Raw genomic sequence first — 17,026 nt, 5'->3', positions numbered from 1 at the left:
TAAAGTCACTCGTAATCTTATATTCAATCCATCAAATAAAAACTTAACCCAATTTATCTAAATAAAAACCTAACCCAATTTACCTAAATAAATACAACTAACCAACTATTATGCTGTACAAACGGGCCGGACCCCATGCGGGCACGTTGCTTTGCTTCCCTTCCACACCACACGATCCGCAGGACCACCACACCAACCTTCACTGGTAAGGAGGCGATGCCCGGCCACCTTCGCCTCCTCTCCGCCGCCCACCTTCTCCCCGTACCCGCCGCCAACTCCTTCCGCCGCCTCCGCCTCCTCCTCCTGCACCCCGCGTCGGCCTGGCCGGGCCACCGCGCCCGCGCTTGTCCTGCGCCGGCGCGGCCGTCGCGCGAGCCGGCGGCGCCGCCGGGGACGGTGAGGAGGAGGAGGTGGCGGCGGGGATATGGGAGCAGGTGCGGGACATCGTCGTGTTCGCGGGGCCCGCACTGGGGCTCTGGATCTGCGGCCCGCTCGTGAGCCTCATCGACACCATGGTCATCGACCAGACCTCCTCCTTCCAGCTCGCCGCATTAGGTCTCTATTTACTCGCTCCGCTCTTTGCTTTGCCTCCCTCTATACTGCATGCGAGATTGTGCAATTTAACAGCTCTATTACTCATAGTCTCGTAGTCTGAAGCATACAAAATTTTCGAACGGAACTTCTCACATTCCTTTCAGTGATCATTTCTGTGGTAAAGTTAGTTGCCAACTGCCGTGATTGCACACTCCATAGATTGTGCTGCTCATAAATCTGCAAAGTAGATTCATCTTAACCCGCAGCACAATGCGGCGTGCTTATGTTTCCATTCCTTTCCTTCGCTTTCAGGGCCTGGGACTGTGTTCTGCGACTACCTATGTTACATATTCATGTTCCTCTCTGTTGCAACCTCCAACATGGTGGCCACCTCGTTAGCTAAGAAGGTGCATCCTCTATCTCAATGCTAGTCTGCTTGATGAACACATTGTGGGGAAGTCTGCTGTGCTTGGCCGATAGTGTAAGGCAAAGGGGTTATTACGTTAGTTAGGATTATGGTTCCACAGTGTTTAGCCACTTGGAGTTCTTTGGAAACTGCAGTTCAGTATATAAGTTTGCACCTTCTTAATGTGACTATGCGTTTGTTTTCTACGAAGTTAATTGCATCACGATGTGCATAAGATATTATTTGGTACTTTATAGAGGAATCTGGAGCTAATAAAGTTTCTTGAATTATTGGTCTCGCTGCAAGAGTTTTGGCGCTTGGCACATTCTTACAGTCCTACCTTATGGGTTATGGCCATTGTGGTTTTCAGTATCAAATATCAGTCACCTTCTTGGTTCCTACATTCTTGCTGCATCAATAAGCTAATCTGATTGCAGTTACTATATGCAGGATGAAGAACTTGCACAACATCAAGTGTCTATGTTGCTGTTTGTTGCTCTTGCTTGTGGCATAGGAATGTTTTTGTTCACTAAGGTTTTTGGTACTCAAGTATTGACTGGTAAGGCTCTGGAAGTAAAATGTTCTGTGGACCCACAGCTATCATCTCGTTTTTCATATTTCCTTCGTAGCGTTGAGCAATTTTGTATTTTCGAATGAAAAGCTTGAGGACTTAATTTGTCATAGTATTATCTCATTTACTGCTTCTCTGCTTTATCCTAGACTCAACAAACTAATCATGCAACTATGCAAATGCTGTTTAAAGTTGGGATTATGTACTGCTTTTATCTTGATTGTTCTTATTAAAATTTGATTCTCAGATTAGGATGTGTAGTTATTAAAAAAGATAAGACACACTTGTATTTGTTCTATCAGTTTATTGTTTCACACCACATCTTTTCACCCTATGATACATTTATTGAACTTTATATGTGGTACCTTCACTATCCTCTACTTCATTAATCTATAGAATATTTTTTCCTTTCTTTTCCTCCCCAGCTTTTACTGGATCAGGGAATTATGAAATTATCTCTTCGGCCAATACATATGCACAGGTTTGTATGTTCAACATCTCTCTCTGCAATATTATTGCCCCAGCTTAACTGAAAAGAAAGGCCATATTTCTGGGATATATAGCTAGCATGTTATGGTTAGTTATGCCTTTTCTCCTTTTCTTTTATTGAGCATTAGCAATAGAAAATTTCCTAGTAAAACACTAGACCAACCTAGGAGGAACTAGGAGGCTTTGTATTAAGAAGAAATAGGCACCTAAATTCGCGTCGAAGATAGAAAATTCCCTAGTATAAATGGATATGGTTCAAACTTCAATTTTGTGTTGTATATGAAATAAATGCCAAATTTCCTATGCAACTATGCTTCATGGTGCAAACCTGCAAACGACGTCTTCCGGCCGTCCAATCCACATCCAACGGTGTAGAGTGATCCTACCATCCCACCACGGCCTTTTCTCACAAAACCCCTTGCGCCTTTTCAATTTGTCACGAGGTGGTCCCTCGTTTTACCACCCATACCCGTCACTGAAATTTCCCCTTCCTAGGTGAAATTTCACACGGGTGTCGATTTCCCGAGGCGGCGTGGCGCGATGGCGAGGGCGGAGCATCGGCAGCGCCTCGAATGCGGCGATCCACGATGACGGCCTCGTCGTGGCACGCCACGAAGCTCTCGCCGTCGACAGGAAGCACGAAGCAGATGGTGTACAACTACAACGGCATGCCGGCTCAGGGCAACATGGAGGTTACCACACTGACGTCACGGGACCCGAGCGCTGCCATGGCACGCTTGACCAGGGCCTCGAGCGACGTGGCGCAGAACTTGGCCTCCCCAGAGAGCGGCGGCAACTCGCACATGCGCAACGTCTCCTCCACATCTATGGCCTGGACCGTGTCCGGGGAGATGCCAAGTGCGTTGAGAACGGGATGGAGTCCACGACGTGGCGCAGCAGGAACCCTAGCGTCACGGGCACTGCCGCCGGGAAGTGGAACGATAGGCGCTCGCCCACCCGCACTGCCTCCTCGTGGGAAAACACCGCCGTTGTGGCAGCCCCTCCGCTACCTTGCGCCGTGCTCGCTGGGCTCCTTGTAGTTGTAGCTGAATGGCACATCATCTCGCGCCGTTGCGCGGCGCTCGCAGGGCTCCTTGTAATCGTAGCTGAACAACGCATCATCTCACGCCATCGCACGGTGCTCGCTGGGCTCCTTGTAGTCGTAGTTGAATGGTGCATCATCTCTCGGAGGAGATGAGCGCTTGTAATTTTGGTAATTGAAGGGAGCAGCCCTCAGTCGTGCTCCGCCCTTGACCTTGCCTTTGCTTACGAAGCTGGTTTGTGCACCATCCATGAAGCCATGAGCAGTAACCATGCACGTTGAATCAACACATTCGTGTTTGGATTCAACAGAGAGATTAGAGATGGGAGGAGGAGAACGAACTGGGGTGGAGGATCCGGAGGCCGATGTCGTCCAGCCTGTCTCCGTGTAGGCCGACGTCGTCCAGCCTGTCATCCCATCGCTGTATTCGAGGAAGTTGCTGATGCTCCGCCCTCATCGTCGTGCCACGCCGCCTCGGGAGATCAACACCCACGAAAGGGGAAATTTCGGTGATGGCTGTGGGCGGCAAGACAAGGAACCACCTCGCGACAAATTGAAAAGGCGCAAGGGTTTTGTGTGAAAACACCGCGGTGAGATGATGAGATCACTCTATGCCGTTGGATGCAGATCGGACGGCCGAAAGACACCGTTTGCACCCAGTAGCACATTTGCACAGAATTTCGCCTGTAATAAAACCTCAGGCTTGTGCATGGGTGTGGGAAACAGAGAGGAAAAAATATATATTAGGGCAGGTTATGTAAATGAAGTAATGCTCATTAAACTGCTCTGATAGCTCTTCCTTCACACGGTACTTTTGAATTTTGATATTCAAATAGTTGTGAAGAGTTATATGTACACGTGGTGTTAATAATTGATGATAAGACCTAGCGGACATATTTCCTGCATATGAAGTCTGCATGTGAGGAAGCTGTCCTTTCACATGTCCTGTGGACATCTATACTCTTGTGATGTGATTTCCTCACCTATTTAACTGAAGATGCAAAATCCAATTGAGGTTCGTAGTTGGCCTTTCAAATCTCGGCAACATGCTTATTTAGCTCTAGACATCGTTTATCGTCATAATCTCATTGGTTGGCATTTAAATAACCTAGTTGGTCTTTTTTCCTTATTTTGTGATTTCAAAAAGTTGAGCAAATTTCATGGATGGTTCTAACCACAAGGCTAACTGGGTGGGGTTCTTGTTTTGTGTACTTGTAGGCCTGTTGATTTCTTCAAATACCTTATTTTGTAGGATATATAATTAGCTCTCCTTTTTCATGTGAAGTAACATATACCAATATGTATAATTACTTTCAGATAAGAGGCTTCACATGGCCTGCCGTTCTTGTTGGCTTAGTTGCTCAAAGTGCTAGGTACATGCTGTGCGCATTCTTTTTTGTCTTATTTTACCGGATATGGTTTGATAGTTCTTTTTTTTTTTGTGCCTGCTAAATCTGTCCGGTCTTTCTTTCTTTGTTACTAGAGGTTGTGGAAGTATAAATTTATTACTTTTGTTGTTTCTAAGTTATGCACAAAAGAAGAAAAAAGATAGAAGTTAATCCAAGTCATGAAGTGGAATTTTGGATTAGGGTTAAAAGTTGTATCTCCACTCTAGATCCGTACCTGCTGTTCCTACAAGCGTAGTAGAGCTGTGAAAAACTGCATTGACCTCAAGAGCTCTAGTGAGAACTAGTGGAACACTGGTAGATATCTTTTTGAGTTGCAATGTCTTTGACAATTATACTTTCAAGAATAGTCAGTACGCATCAATCTCAATCACATGGTCTTCACCATGGAATAAGCAGACATGGGCTGTACAACGTTTCACGCTTACACATAAATACAATGGTTCAGATAGCAATAAACACCAAGAAGTCTTCTATTTGATGTCATATTACAACTATTTTGATTGGATCATCTCTTATTATAGTCTGTTTGTTATAACTCAGTCTAGGCATGAAGGATTCTTGGGGTCCTCTGAAGGCGTTGGCAGCTGCTAGTATTATAAATGGTGTTGGTGATATATTTCTTTGCTCGGTATGTGGCTATGGAATTGCTGGTGCTGCCTGGGCAACTATGGTTTCACAGGTACAGACATACTTTCCCGATCACCACGTCACATCTCCTTGGTGGCACTTCTTGACTTGTGTTTTGGCGCTCCTGTCTATTTTTAAGGAAAACAGGCTCGTTGAGTCGTCTTCCCCATTAAGTTAGGAATTGAGAGATAATGAAGTTATATTAGTTTCCTTTGAAAAGATTGCTTTGTAAGGAAACTCCTCTCTATTTAAAGGGGAGGAGATTATCAATGAGGTACAAGCAAGAACTAGAAGGATAATCCCTTGCCATGCCAAGGGTTGGCCCAGGCCGGCCATCTCCCAATCAAGCACACAATAACTTATTATCATCAGAACTAAACAAGAGGAAAGGACATCTGTTAGTCGAAGAGAACGACAAAGAAAGTGGAAGTCTAAGATGATGTTGTGATGCTAGAAAGTCCTCCTAATCTATACAAAAGGTCACACCAATCCGTTCAGTCTAAAGTCATGAATGCAAATAAGTCCGCCGATGAAATTAGAGATCTGTCTTCATTGTGTGCCCTTTCCATGGTGGACATGCAAATGGGCAAAGAAGAATTGACAGACATCGTATGTGATTATATCATGTCAATTAATGATGCTGAGATACTGGAGTAAGTTTTTTATGTTTCATTTGTTAACAATATAATGTACTTTATTTCGATGCTCATATACTCAATCGCAATTGATCGTTTTACATGACACAATGGGTGCGAAGTTTCAAGCCTTACCAGATTTGCTTAAGTGTCAAGCAACTCTAAGTATCATTAAAGATGGATCAACCTATGTCCAATGCTTATTTCAACATGGATGTTCGAATTCTCGCATACACGGAACACAAGATGTTGAAAAGTGCCAAGAAAATGGTTTCAAAGCACTATATGGACCTGCAGTTCTGCGTGAGTTTTTATATTCTCGTAAGCTCTCTTTGCTAATGTTTCTAAAACTCTTTATTTTCTCCCGGACTTTGTCTAATTTTGAACGAGACCCAAAGTATAGAAAAGAGCTCGATGTTCGAGAGTTGGCCAAATCGTTAGAAAGCTGACCTTTTATGAACTATTGCAAATTTGTAAGGTTGCTTCGCTTTGTCCATTGGTGCCATTGTTTTTGCTATCCTAATGCCTACCCTTTTACAGTTTCTTATGCCATTTGCACAAACTGGCATGTTCGTGCTTTTTGTGTTCGACCAGGAGGACATAACTCTGACCATACTTGACTTCAATCCTAAGTTTTGTCCATATTTGACTTCAATCCTATTCTAGATTAGTATAAAGATATGCCATGCAAGCAGTACGCATATAAAATTATTCATATTACCAAGTACTATATGCTTGCCATGAGAGCAGCACATCCTAGGTGGAACGATGATATTTATAAATGTCAACGTATACTCCCGGCTAGTACTCTAACGGATATATACGGGTAACTTGCTTTGAACGTTACTAGAAGCCATAAGTAATAAGTATGTTATTACAATTCATTCTGCTGTAGGTATTTATTATCTGGTTTTTTCATTTTGCAATTTATATGCGCATGGAATGGTAAAAAGCTACACACGTCAATGTGAGCATATTACTTTGTCGTACCATTGTATGTACCTTTTAAGTTATAATACTATACTTTACACGTGAGATATATTTGCATTTACATATATATAATGCATGTGTAGGATGGCCAAGCACTGAGGAGACACTTTTTGATCAGCCTATTGACAGCCTATTGACGTACGACGGGAATTCATGTTGATATGTAATACTTGTAGGTTTACGAGAATATATTAGCTATATCGTAGGTAAGACGATTTGAAAGAGATAGTCGTGGAAATAAATATATTTCTATGGACTTATTTATTTGTACTCAAAGTTCATAGTTGTATTTGTAATTCAAGTTGCAAGCTCTATTTAAAAGCGGTTTTATTATTTGTCGTGTGGTAATCCCCTATGCAATGAGATGATAACTAAAAAGTCTATCTTCCTTTTTTACGTGAATCTTAAATTTATCTCATTCTATGCTTAATTACCAAAACATGTATCAGCTTTTGGATGTTTTATTTACATTATCAAATATTGTTAGTACGGATATTGTACTTGTATTTAATAAAATACAACGGTGGGGCTTCTCCCACTGTAATCTTCACGTCGACTTCCCGATCAAGGAGGCGGCGATGGCCACCGTCGTCCCGCTCACACTCTAGTTCGAGTTGTTCTTCGACCTCAGAACCCCCCCCCCCTCATCCTCACCTGAATAGCCTTCGCTCACCGTCGCCCGTTCCTCGTCGCCGGCATCCTCGCCCTTTCTCTCCACGGCAACCCACGCCTTCTTCTCCTTCTGAGCCGTCGCCTTTCACCTCTCAGAATCAGCGTGTCCGCCTCCATTCAGGAGGAAGCCCACGGGCTCCTCCCCCTCTTGATGTTTTCGTTCCCAGTGAAGCGACCCGCATTGCGCGTTCCTGTCTCGTTCGCCGACGGGAGCGACCGGGGCTTCACCCCCGCACCCGGCGAAGGGGAACGCGGACGAGGCGGTGCGGGCGGTGGGAGCAGGAGTGGATCAAGGGTGGGACAATGAAGAGGCGTTCTTCGGGGCGGGCCGGAAGGAGGAAACGGATGAAGCCATTCGCAAGAATCTTGCCGTCGTCGACGTCGGCATGTGCTTCACCGGCCATGGCGTGCGGGTGGCAATGGGGTTGGTGGCCGCGAGCAACAGAGCGAGGAAGGCGGGAGCGAGCGTGGGGGTGGGGGGGGAAGAAGTGCTTCGGATTCGGGTTCGCTGCTGCTTTTGAAAAAAAGGCCGCGGGTTACCGGGTCGCCTGTTACAACAACCATTTACAAAAGTACAACACAAAAAATTTATATCGCAAAATTACAAGTGTTTACAAATTGCAGCACAAAATTTTTATATCACAACACTTATATTTGAAATTCAAGTCCCAAAAGATGATACTCAAATACCATGATAATGGCCTCAATACCATGATATGGGATCCATTGACGGGGAAAAAGAGAGAAAATCGTAAAACTAGCAGCAGAGGAGTAACATCGAAACATTCAATTCAAAATTGACTTTATGATTTCAGCGGCAAGAAGATGTTGTCAATAGAACAAGACGACTAACTTTAAATAAAAAAGTTGTACAGTCCCCATCGGTGTTACTATACTACCCCTTTATTAAACGCAAATCATATCCTCTCTAGTTTGAAAGCATGTCATTGCACAAGTCTGATGTACTCATGTGCATTTGTTAGCGTGTATACCGTGCTAAAAAAGTACGGTATAGGAGAGAAAACATCTGTTATACTTAAGGAATGGAAAATGCAACTTGTTCGCAAACGGTAGTGCTAGTAGTAAGGTTAGTGAGAACCAGTAATTGATCTAGAGTCACAAAATAGGAATATTCTTTTTTTTCCATATCAAAAAATTGAAGGGGGAGAGGAGGGTACCAGGGTCTGAGCCCCCTCCCCCTTTCATGGGTTCGTCATGATCGAAACATAATAGAATATGTGGTTGAATTATGAACACAATCTGGCAGTGATGAGAGAGGAGGATGGCACATGCGTGCTAATCTTCTGCTATTGCAGTTAGTGGCTATGACTTCCGTATATGATAAATAAAATAAATGATGCCATTTTGTATGGGCACAAAGAGTTTGAAACGAAATAAACGCAATTTCACTAATAAAATAGATGACGACATTGTGCATGGGCACAAAGAGTTCGAAACGAAATGGACACAATTTCACTAGAAACTCAACTCACGAGCACCGCAAACAAACAATTCCGTTTATGATTTGATTTGATTTGTACCTTTTTAACAAACAATTCGATGGAAACCGCACTTGTGGGCTTCTATTAATGGGCTGAATTGCAATATGTAATTTTTTATCAAACAAAAGGTGCAAAATGCAAAGTCTAGGGTTTATTCGCCTCGCCTCTAGAGACATCCGTCCAAGCCGTTGCCTCCTCCCCTCCCCACCCACCTCTCCAAGCGAAGAATCAGCGGCGGCGGCGGCGGCGGCGGCGAGCACCTTCCCTTGTCCACGTGCACGCCGCAGCGGAGAAGGTCAGCCCGATTCTTCGTTCCTTATTGGTTTGGTAAAGCCCCATTTGCTTCCGAGCTGTTGTAGTAGATTGATGCGTGTGCGCTCTGCACCCCCCTGATCCGCGCGTTCCTTCCTTGCTCGATCGATCTCACCAGAGCCTTGGTGTTGTTGAGGAGGAGCTGAGATGGCGGGCATGGGCGATATGCCGATGAGGCCGGCGCGGCCGGGCCCGCCGATGCAGCACCGGGGGCCTCCGCCGATGCCTCGCCTCCGCCCCGAACCCATCGACCGCGAGAAGGTCAGTCCCCGCCCCCGCTCCCCCTGTTCATGCTTTCATTGTTCCAGCTCATGGCATGGCCCATGTGGTGTAGTTGTGCTTGTAGAAGTAGGTGGATACTGATATGCAATTCCACAGCATTTGGTTAGGTTTTGCATCTAGAGTAAGGTGAATGCTGACCGGTTCCTCACTGGTTATATGTTTCTTTGTGCAGACATGTCCTCTCCTTCTCAGGGTTTTCACCAGGGTAAGCATGTTTATGTCTTCTTCTTTTTGTCCCATCTAAATGATTGATTACTTTGTGCTGATTAGCACTTCACTTTAGGGTGTTGTGACTTGAGAGAGGTTGTAGTGTTGATCCACTTCTTTGTATTCTGCTTCAACTTTTGAATGGATTTTATGGTATGAATGATCCATAGTGTAATCAGCAGAAAGGTTGTCAATTTACTGCCATTTTACTTGCGCTGATAATCCTTTTAGAAGCATAGGCTGCTTCGTTGCCTAAATAAGATTGCTCATCAGTATAATTGTTTTATGATGAAATTAATGAGCAATAATCAGTGAAGTTTCAGTTAAACACGAGGACTTAGTCAGTGGCATACAGGGGAACCAACGTAATCCGGCCTACTGTTCTGGAATAACCCTGGAAAAGGTTGATCACATGTTTCAAATTTATGCTTAACTAAAAGGAATAAACTGTTTATCATGGTTGAAAGGCCTGCACTTTATATTTATAGAGTTGCTGAGCACAGTAGCATGCCGTACAAGCTTTAAGATTAGCAATTCACATCTTAGCTGTCCATTACTCAATGATTTGTGTTCTTTGTTCGTTTTGGACACGACTCTTAGCACACTTTTAGTGGTAGTACTTATTTAGCTGCCCTTGTTATGTTCACCACCTTTGGCGGACAGTTTTCTGGGTTTATGGGTGCTATTCTATGAAATTATATTGTCAATTTTGATTGGCTGAAGTTAGCCACAATTATTCCTAATCCTTATTGGAAAGAACAGAGAACCGAGCAATAGCTCAGTTGGTAGAGACTCCAGTTGAGAGGTCGTCCACCCGGGCTCGAACCCTGGTGCTCGTAGGTCGTGTGAGTACCTCCCTAAAGGGTTCGGTACTCCCATCTCTTAAGACAAAGCCACGGGGACATCTTCCTGTGGTCGAGTTTTTATTTATTTAATGGAAAGAACTGTAGCAACCATGTGATACATTGGAATCTAGAAGTTGGGAATAATTTTTTATGTGGGTGATGCACAGATGTATCATGAGGAGTATTACATATATTCCGCAGCTTTCACCTTACATGTCTTGTAGTAGAGATTGCTAAAGAAAGTAAGAAACATCCTGTACCGCAGAAATTGATTGTTTATTGTTCACAGGTTGCTGGCCATCACCAAAATGAAGAGTTTGTGGTGAGAGGGAAGGAGCCAAAAGATGAAGTTCAGATTTACACATGGAAGGATGCCACACTCCGCGAGCTAACTGATCTTGTAAATCCCTTTTCACAAATTCTATTTGCTTCTGCAATTTTAAGGAGGAAAAAAATTGTTGATTTATACCTTGGAGGAAAGTGGGGGTTCACAACATACCACTGGGTGTGACAATGATAAGTGGGCCCTGAGTGTACATGTTGATAACACGCCAAGTGGTATTTTGCACTTTTTGCAGTGCTATGTATAAAAATCTTACCAGCGCATTATGATTGTTTTTCAGGTGAAAGAGGTTGCTCTTCCTGCAAGGAAAAGAAACGCAAGGCTGTCTTTTGCTTTTGTATACCCGGATAAGAATGGTCGATTTGTTGTCAGACAGGTAAGAGTTTATTCACATTGTGACTATCTTGTCATAACCGACTCTTCTCTTCAATACAAATGCCAAGCAATTTCACTTGTACTAATTGTCAAGGTCTATCCTTCTAAGGAATGAATTAGTGATGAATTTGTAACCATTGCTAAAAGGTAGAGTCCCCTTGGCATTATTGCTGATACCACCACATTCCCTTTTTTATGATTAGGGAATGCTACTTCTGTTGTCAGAAATGAGTCAAGATTCATTGGCTTACCATTTATGAGCTTATATCCATTGAATCTGTCGTTTGTCTCACTTCATTCTTGGTGTCTTAATTAGTAGCATGTTGAACTATTTGCAGCTTTCATCAAACAATTTTGTTCTTAGGTATGCATGGCATTACAGAGAGTTAAACGTTCACATCATGATCTCAACTTTGTACTGAAATGCTGCTTGTTACTTGTTAATTCATGCAAACTGCTAGCTACTTGCCTACTTGTGTAGATTTCTCTGCACAACTCATATTCCACTGCATTCCTAACCTTTCATAACTTGTCTTGTTGGATATTGAAGGTTGGTTCAACGTTCGCATATGGCCATGGAAGAGGGGATGATGCCAAAACTCTCGCTGAGCTTGGGTTCCAGGTATGCACCAGTGCTGTATTATGCTATCAGTTTGTGTTTGTTGACGCACAGATTTACTGATCTATGCTGCCTTGTTTTGCAGATAGGTGATTACTTGAGCGTGGCAATTATGTGAACGATGCTCCATTGTGCTCGATGACTGTACTGAATGTAACTGTAGTGATGTCAAAAGCCTGGGGCCAAGGGATGGATCTGTCGTTAGTACTAGGGAATTGAAACCAAAATTGTTCTGTAATACTGCTACCTTTGGAATCAACTAGGCATTTTGAACACTTAAATGCGTCTGGTGTGATTGCTTGGTAATATCGTACTTATATGTCGTGTATTTGGAGTTGTCATATCTGAACAGATGTACGTCAATGGCTCCACGCTGAGTAGGGCAGACCGAGTCCGTTTGGTAGTTTGGTTTCTGTTCCTCACAAGAAACTAGAAGAAATTTCTGTCTTTTTACTAGCATCAGAATTACATAAAATGTGGTTTCTCATGTGAATCATCTTCCTCTCTCACGTACACTATTTCAAGAATCAGAATCCGCCAAAGTAAGCAAAAGATTGCACAAAGTGATTGATTCACCATGATAACATTTTTAGAGAAACAGAATTCGAAACCTGCCAAACGCAGCCTGATATTCCAATTTTTTTACATCAACAGACCAATTTGACGAGATATGACAATGTAATATTTGGGATAGAATTTAGATAAATGGATATCGGTACAGCTATTCTCATATCAGAAATGCTGGTCGAACTTTGCATTATACATTTATATAGATAGCCAAAACTAAGTACAACTAAGCGCCTGATCGAATGCAGAAGATAAAATTGAGGCATGAAGAACAACAATTTCTCATGTTTAACCATGGATAACAGGAATTTGAAAGCAGGAAAAAAGATTCGAACATTTATTCAATTTCACCATGACACCACATCTCTTCATTAATAGCACATACTGCAAACTAGAAGACAACAACGGGACAGCATTGTCAAAAGAAATTGATGCTTGGATTTCTGAAGCCCAACGCTCAATTGCCACTTGGATTTCTGAAGCCCGACGCTCAACTGCCAGTCGACTCATAATCTCTCTAGACAGATTTGAGAACGAGAACCCTAGGCGAGGGCACAAAGAGGAATGTGGGTTGGGAGTGGAGCGGAAGTTGGTGAAAAGAGTGTTCATCTCTTTAGGAGTGGGAAAAAGGATGGTTTAGGGACAGCCGAACTACTCACGGCTGACCTACTCCTCCCCCCCCCGGGTTTCGAAGGCCCATCTCTCTCTCTGATAGGGCTGGTTTGACCGAAATCGGGGGAGGCGAAAGGTGGGGCCAGCCCTGAGTAATTAGGCCCTCCCCAAACTGCATTTCCCCCACTCCCATACAGAGAAGAACACTCTTCTCCCGACCTTCACTCCCCTACCAGCTTACATTCCTCTTCACGTCCTTGGCTAGGATCTCTCTCTCTCTCTTCTCCCTCAAAAAGGGAGAAACCCTAGGTGAGGATGTGGAATGGGAGTTAGGAAGGGAGCGGAGGTTGTGAAGAAAAATGTTCTTCTTTATAAGAGAGTGGGGAAAATGAGTGTTTGGACCCGCATTTCACCACCCGCGGTTTGGTGGAATGGCCCTCCCCAAACTGCCCTTTTCCCCACTTCCCTACAAAGAACAGCACTATTCTCTGCAACCTCCGCTCCCCTACCAGCTCCCATTCCTCTTTGTGTACTTGGCTAGGGTCTCCCTCCCTACCTCTCTCTCTCTCCCCTTCTGGAATTCTGAGTCCCAGACATGACTTCTTCTATGAGATGCAAGGCGTATCACGCTAGCCTATCATTCACAGGCACCTACCAAACACAAATAGGGTGTTTGGCAGTTGAAGCGCTTTGAGTCTTTCAGGTATAGCACCGTAGGTGGGAAGAGCAGATGCATTTTCTGCAAAGACGAAAAGGTTATGCATGAGCAACTGCACACTGGGAAGAATCATATCAAAAAATTATCGACAATGCCGGGGCATTACTTCGTAAATATCGTGACAGACAGTATTGTTCTTAGCATTCTACGGCAGCTACAAGGATTAACACATCACCAGATCTCATAGGCTATTTGCTAGGTGTTTCTTTCAGACGCTTCCATATTCACATCTCTTCTCTTCAATGTCCCTGGAGAAGAAGCACCAGCCTATTGCTCACCTGCACTTCCCTTAATCCAAGAATAGTGAGATCATAATAACACAGTATCATGAAATACAGGGTTCAGTTTGTCTTTAGGACTGACCATCAGATGAGCTCATGCAATCTGATGATGAAGTGCAAATTCAAGAAATTCAAACCATATTATGGATCCTTTGATGAAGTGTAGACTGATTTAATATGCAACGAAGTTGATATCCTGTTTCATCACCTTTTGTCTCTTCAAGCCCACACTGCGTTGAAATATTGCAGTCTGCAATGTTCCTTGGAACAATGCAAGTCCCTAGATCCTTTGCCTAATTCTGGCAGTGGCACGCCTCATCTGTTTTGCAACAAAATTAGCTTCTTTCATCTTTCCAGCTTCCTCGAGTGCATGATGAAGCATGACTAAACTGCGAGGTGCAGCCACAGCAGAAGTGCTTCCGTTCTCAATCAGCTCATAGAAAAGCCTGAATGCCTCTGAAGCTCTACCATCCATGCAAAGGCCATCCAGAACTAGACTGTGAACTGCCACACCCAATTCATGGCCCTTCTCCAAGCTAAACAAAGTAAACTCTGCAGCATCTATGAACTTATTTTCCTCGCAAAGTGTTGCGATTATTTTTTCCATCTTGATGTAATAGCCATTATCATAGAGATACTTAGTAATCTTGTATGCACGTTCATTGAGATCATTTTTGAACAATACGTCAATCAGATTAGTAGAAAGATCAACATTCTGCCGGATTTTCCTCTCCAGCATTATCTCGATCAAATCGGCAGCTTCTTTCGCACACCCATCTTTCTTCAAAAGCCCCAAAAGAACCGAGTGGAATGTACTTGTGCTAGGCCGAAGACCGCTATTTAACATCCTGTGCAGAGCTTCCCAAGCAAATTTCATCCTTCCCTTCTGCAGAAAACCATCTATAACAGTATTATAGCATTCACTGTCAGGCACAAGATCCCTCTTCAACATCGAGAGCACCAGCTGGTACCCTTCTTCGAAATCTCCCTCCTTGCAATGTCCTAGGATCAATGTCTTGAATGCTGGGGCATCAGCCTTGCTCCTCTGATCCAACAGCTGCCCGAACAGCATCCTGGCCTTCTTTGCCTTCCCATTCTCACAAAAGTACAAAAAAACTGGGTTGTACGCCGCGATGAGTGGTACACAACCACCTCTTTTCTTGAGCACCTCCTTCTCCAAGAGCTCATCTACAAGCTCTTCAGCTCTACGAAAATGGCCACACTCGCACAACACCCGGATCACCATGCTATAGCTTGCAGAGTCACGTCTCACATGGAGCCCCACCATTTGATCAAACACCTTCATTGCATCCTCGATCCGCCCTTCCCTGCAATGTGCAGCCATCAGCGTGTTGAATGTGCATGTGTCTGGCTTAAACGAGTCCATCTCGAACACCTCCTTCACCAGCTCCATCCTTCCGGCCTCACAGAAGCCCTGCACCATCGTGTTGTAGGTGATCCTATTCGGCGCCACGCCATCCGCAACCATCATCTTGAAGACCGCGAGTGCCTCGTCAGCGAGTCTCTTTGTACAGTACACCTTGATCATGGTTGTGTAGGTGACGACATTAGGAAAGGCGTCACCTTTCCTGCCTTCTTCGTTCGCGCGCATTCCGTCGAACAGCTTGCGCGCGGTGGCCAGGTCGCCCGCGCGGCACAGGGCGGAGAGCAGGGAGTTGTACGAAATGGCGTCGGGGGCGAAGGCGTAGGTCTCTGGCAAGAAGCGGAAGATCTTGAGGAGCGTGGGGGCGGACGGGCGCGGGGAGGCGGCGGAGAGGCCGTGGAGGAGGGTGTTGAGCGTGGCGGCGTCGGGGGAGGCGTGGGTGGAGCGGAGGAACGCCGCGAGGAGCGCGGATGCCGCCCGGCGGCGGCCGCGCCGGAGGAGGGCGGCGAGGAGGGAGTTGAAGGAATGCGGAGTTGGGGCGGGAATGGCGCGGAAGAGGGAGGTGGCGGCGCGGACGCGGCCAGCGGCGGCGAGCGCGCGGAGGAGGGCGTTGAGGGCGTGGTTGGGGAGGAGGGTGAACGGTGAGGGGAGGGTGCGGAGGTAGGAGAGCGCCGGGCGGAGGTCGCGGGAGCGGAGGAGGTGATGCAGCTTCCTCGCCGCCGCCACCGACGCCGGCTCCGTGCCCATTTGACTGAGATGGAAAATGGCGTCAATCGCGCTCGTTCCATTTTTTTAAATAGAAATTTTATTAACTCTCTATCGATACATCAAATTAATATAATCATAAAAATCATCTCTCCACCTTTACATGTTAAAATTGCACACAGCAAAAAAAAAAAAGAACACCCAAAGACGCTAAAGCAAAAAAATGATGAAGAGCCAAACAAATCTACGCTCTTCCAAATGGATTTTTTATAAGCATCGGATTCCCTTATTTCGGAGTCTTCTTTAAAAACCTTTTAATAGGGTGCAAACCTAGGATTTAGACTGTGACCGGTAAAGACGTGTCTTTGCGTCTTACCGGTGAACCATGTGCTCGTTTACCAAATGAATTTGTTTTGAGGTAAATTTAGTTATTGATTATAAAGTGTAACCAAACTGATACTGATTGCACAAGTGGTGACATGTATTATAATCTCAGTTTTTGTTTTTGTTTTTTTATCCAAGGTTCTCTAATTAGTTTTCAGATTTTTTTCCCCTTCAAGAATCTCCTTCAAATACAGTAAGTTGTCCCACAGCTCTTACTAACGTTGTCCATATCAAGGCTAAATGAAACTTTAACTTGGGTCAAGTATACGTGCAACATCTAGATAAGATAGTGTCGTATACTCATATGTCGATGGAACGGGGACATTCCAACTTGGCTTGTACAGTTCAAAGCTCAAATTATATAACGGAATCATTCATCAAGTACTTTCTTTCTCCTTGGAGGAGCAGCCAAAACAATTAGGAAGGAATCATCCATCAACGATGCCGTTGGAGCAGACGCATGCAACATGGATGCAGTCGACGACACATATGCGTTTGAGGAGCTTGTCTTTGAT

The 17,026-nt window shown here is 44.6% G+C and overlaps 3 protein-coding genes across 10 annotated transcripts; 2 read left to right on the top strand and 1 right to left on the bottom strand.

Annotated features, from left to right (window-relative positions):
- Positions 1–135: 135 nt before the first annotated feature.
- LOC133917293 (protein DETOXIFICATION 46, chloroplastic-like) lies at positions 136–7,097 on the top strand. The gene is made up of 9 exons (XM_062361205.1): positions 136–145; positions 211–555; positions 847–941; positions 1,391–1,499; positions 1,937–1,992; positions 4,360–4,415; positions 4,992–5,130; positions 5,836–6,016; positions 6,787–7,097. Exons 1-9 carry the CDS (start codon positions 136–138, stop codon positions 6,861–6,863), a joined length of 1,068 nt encoding a protein of 355 aa, XP_062217189.1. The 3' UTR covers positions 6,864–7,097.
- Positions 7,098–9,017: 1,920 nt separating this feature from the next.
- Positions 9,018–12,166, top strand: LOC133918264 (histone deacetylase complex subunit SAP18-like). 2 transcript variants are annotated; one of them, XM_062362052.1, is made up of 7 exons: positions 9,018–9,172; positions 9,308–9,450; positions 9,644–9,676; positions 10,813–10,923; positions 11,147–11,242; positions 11,792–11,863; positions 11,946–12,166. In XM_062362052.1, exons 2-7 carry the CDS (start codon positions 9,337–9,339, stop codon positions 11,976–11,978), a joined length of 459 nt encoding a protein of 152 aa, XP_062218036.1. In that variant the 5' UTR covers positions 9,018–9,172; positions 9,308–9,336; the 3' UTR covers positions 11,979–12,166. The 2 variants fall into 2 exon arrangements, with proteins under 2 accessions (XP_062218036.1, XP_062218037.1); XM_062362053.1 differs by having other exon boundaries at positions 9,037–9,204.
- Positions 12,167–12,697: 531 nt separating this feature from the next.
- On the bottom strand, positions 12,698–16,185 carry LOC133918261 (pentatricopeptide repeat-containing protein At1g02060, chloroplastic-like). 7 transcript variants are annotated; one of them, XM_062362046.1, is made up of 3 exons: positions 14,121–16,185; positions 13,864–14,045; positions 12,698–13,778 (listed from the first exon to the last, which is right to left on the bottom strand). In XM_062362046.1, the coding sequence occupies exon 1, from the start codon at positions 16,167–16,169 to the stop codon at positions 14,319–14,321; it is 1,851 nt and encodes a 616-aa protein (XP_062218030.1). In that variant the 5' UTR covers positions 16,170–16,185; the 3' UTR covers positions 12,698–13,778; positions 13,864–14,045; positions 14,121–14,318. The 7 variants fall into 7 exon arrangements, with proteins under 7 accessions (XP_062218030.1, XP_062218033.1, XP_062218029.1 ...); XM_062362049.1 differs by having other exon boundaries at positions 13,933–14,045; XM_062362045.1 differs by having other exon boundaries at positions 13,864–14,035.
- Positions 16,186–17,026: the final 841 nt, after the last annotated feature.

The sequence above is a fragment of the Phragmites australis genome, chromosome 5 (genome assembly GCF_958298935.1).
Source record: "Phragmites australis chromosome 5, lpPhrAust1.1, whole genome shotgun sequence".
NCBI lineage: Eukaryota > Viridiplantae > Streptophyta > Magnoliopsida > Poales > Poaceae > Phragmites > Phragmites australis.
This window is presented reverse-complemented; position numbering and strand designations above follow the sequence as displayed.

Coding starts and splice junctions, on each gene's coding strand:
- LOC133917293 (XM_062361205.1), top strand. Junction 556..846: donor CTTCCAGCTCGCCGCATTAG/GTCTCTATTTAC, acceptor CTTCGCTTTCAG/GGCCTGGGACTGTGTTCTGC. Junction 4,416..4,991: donor TTAGTTGCTCAAAGTGCTAG/GTACATGCTGTG, acceptor GTTATAACTCAG/TCTAGGCATGAAGGATTCTT.
- LOC133918264 (XM_062362052.1), top strand. CDS start 9,337: ATGGCGGGCATGGGCGATATGCCGATGAGGCCGGCGCGGCCGGGCCCG. Junction 9,677..10,812: donor TTCTCAGGGTTTTCACCAGG/GTAAGCATGTTT, acceptor TATTGTTCACAG/GTTGCTGGCCATCACCAAAA. Junction 11,243..11,791: donor GTCGATTTGTTGTCAGACAG/GTAAGAGTTTAT, acceptor TGGATATTGAAG/GTTGGTTCAACGTTCGCATA.
- LOC133918261 (XM_062362044.1), bottom strand. CDS start 16,169: ATGGGCACGGAGCCGGCGTCGGTGGCGGCGGCGAGGAAGCTGCATCAC.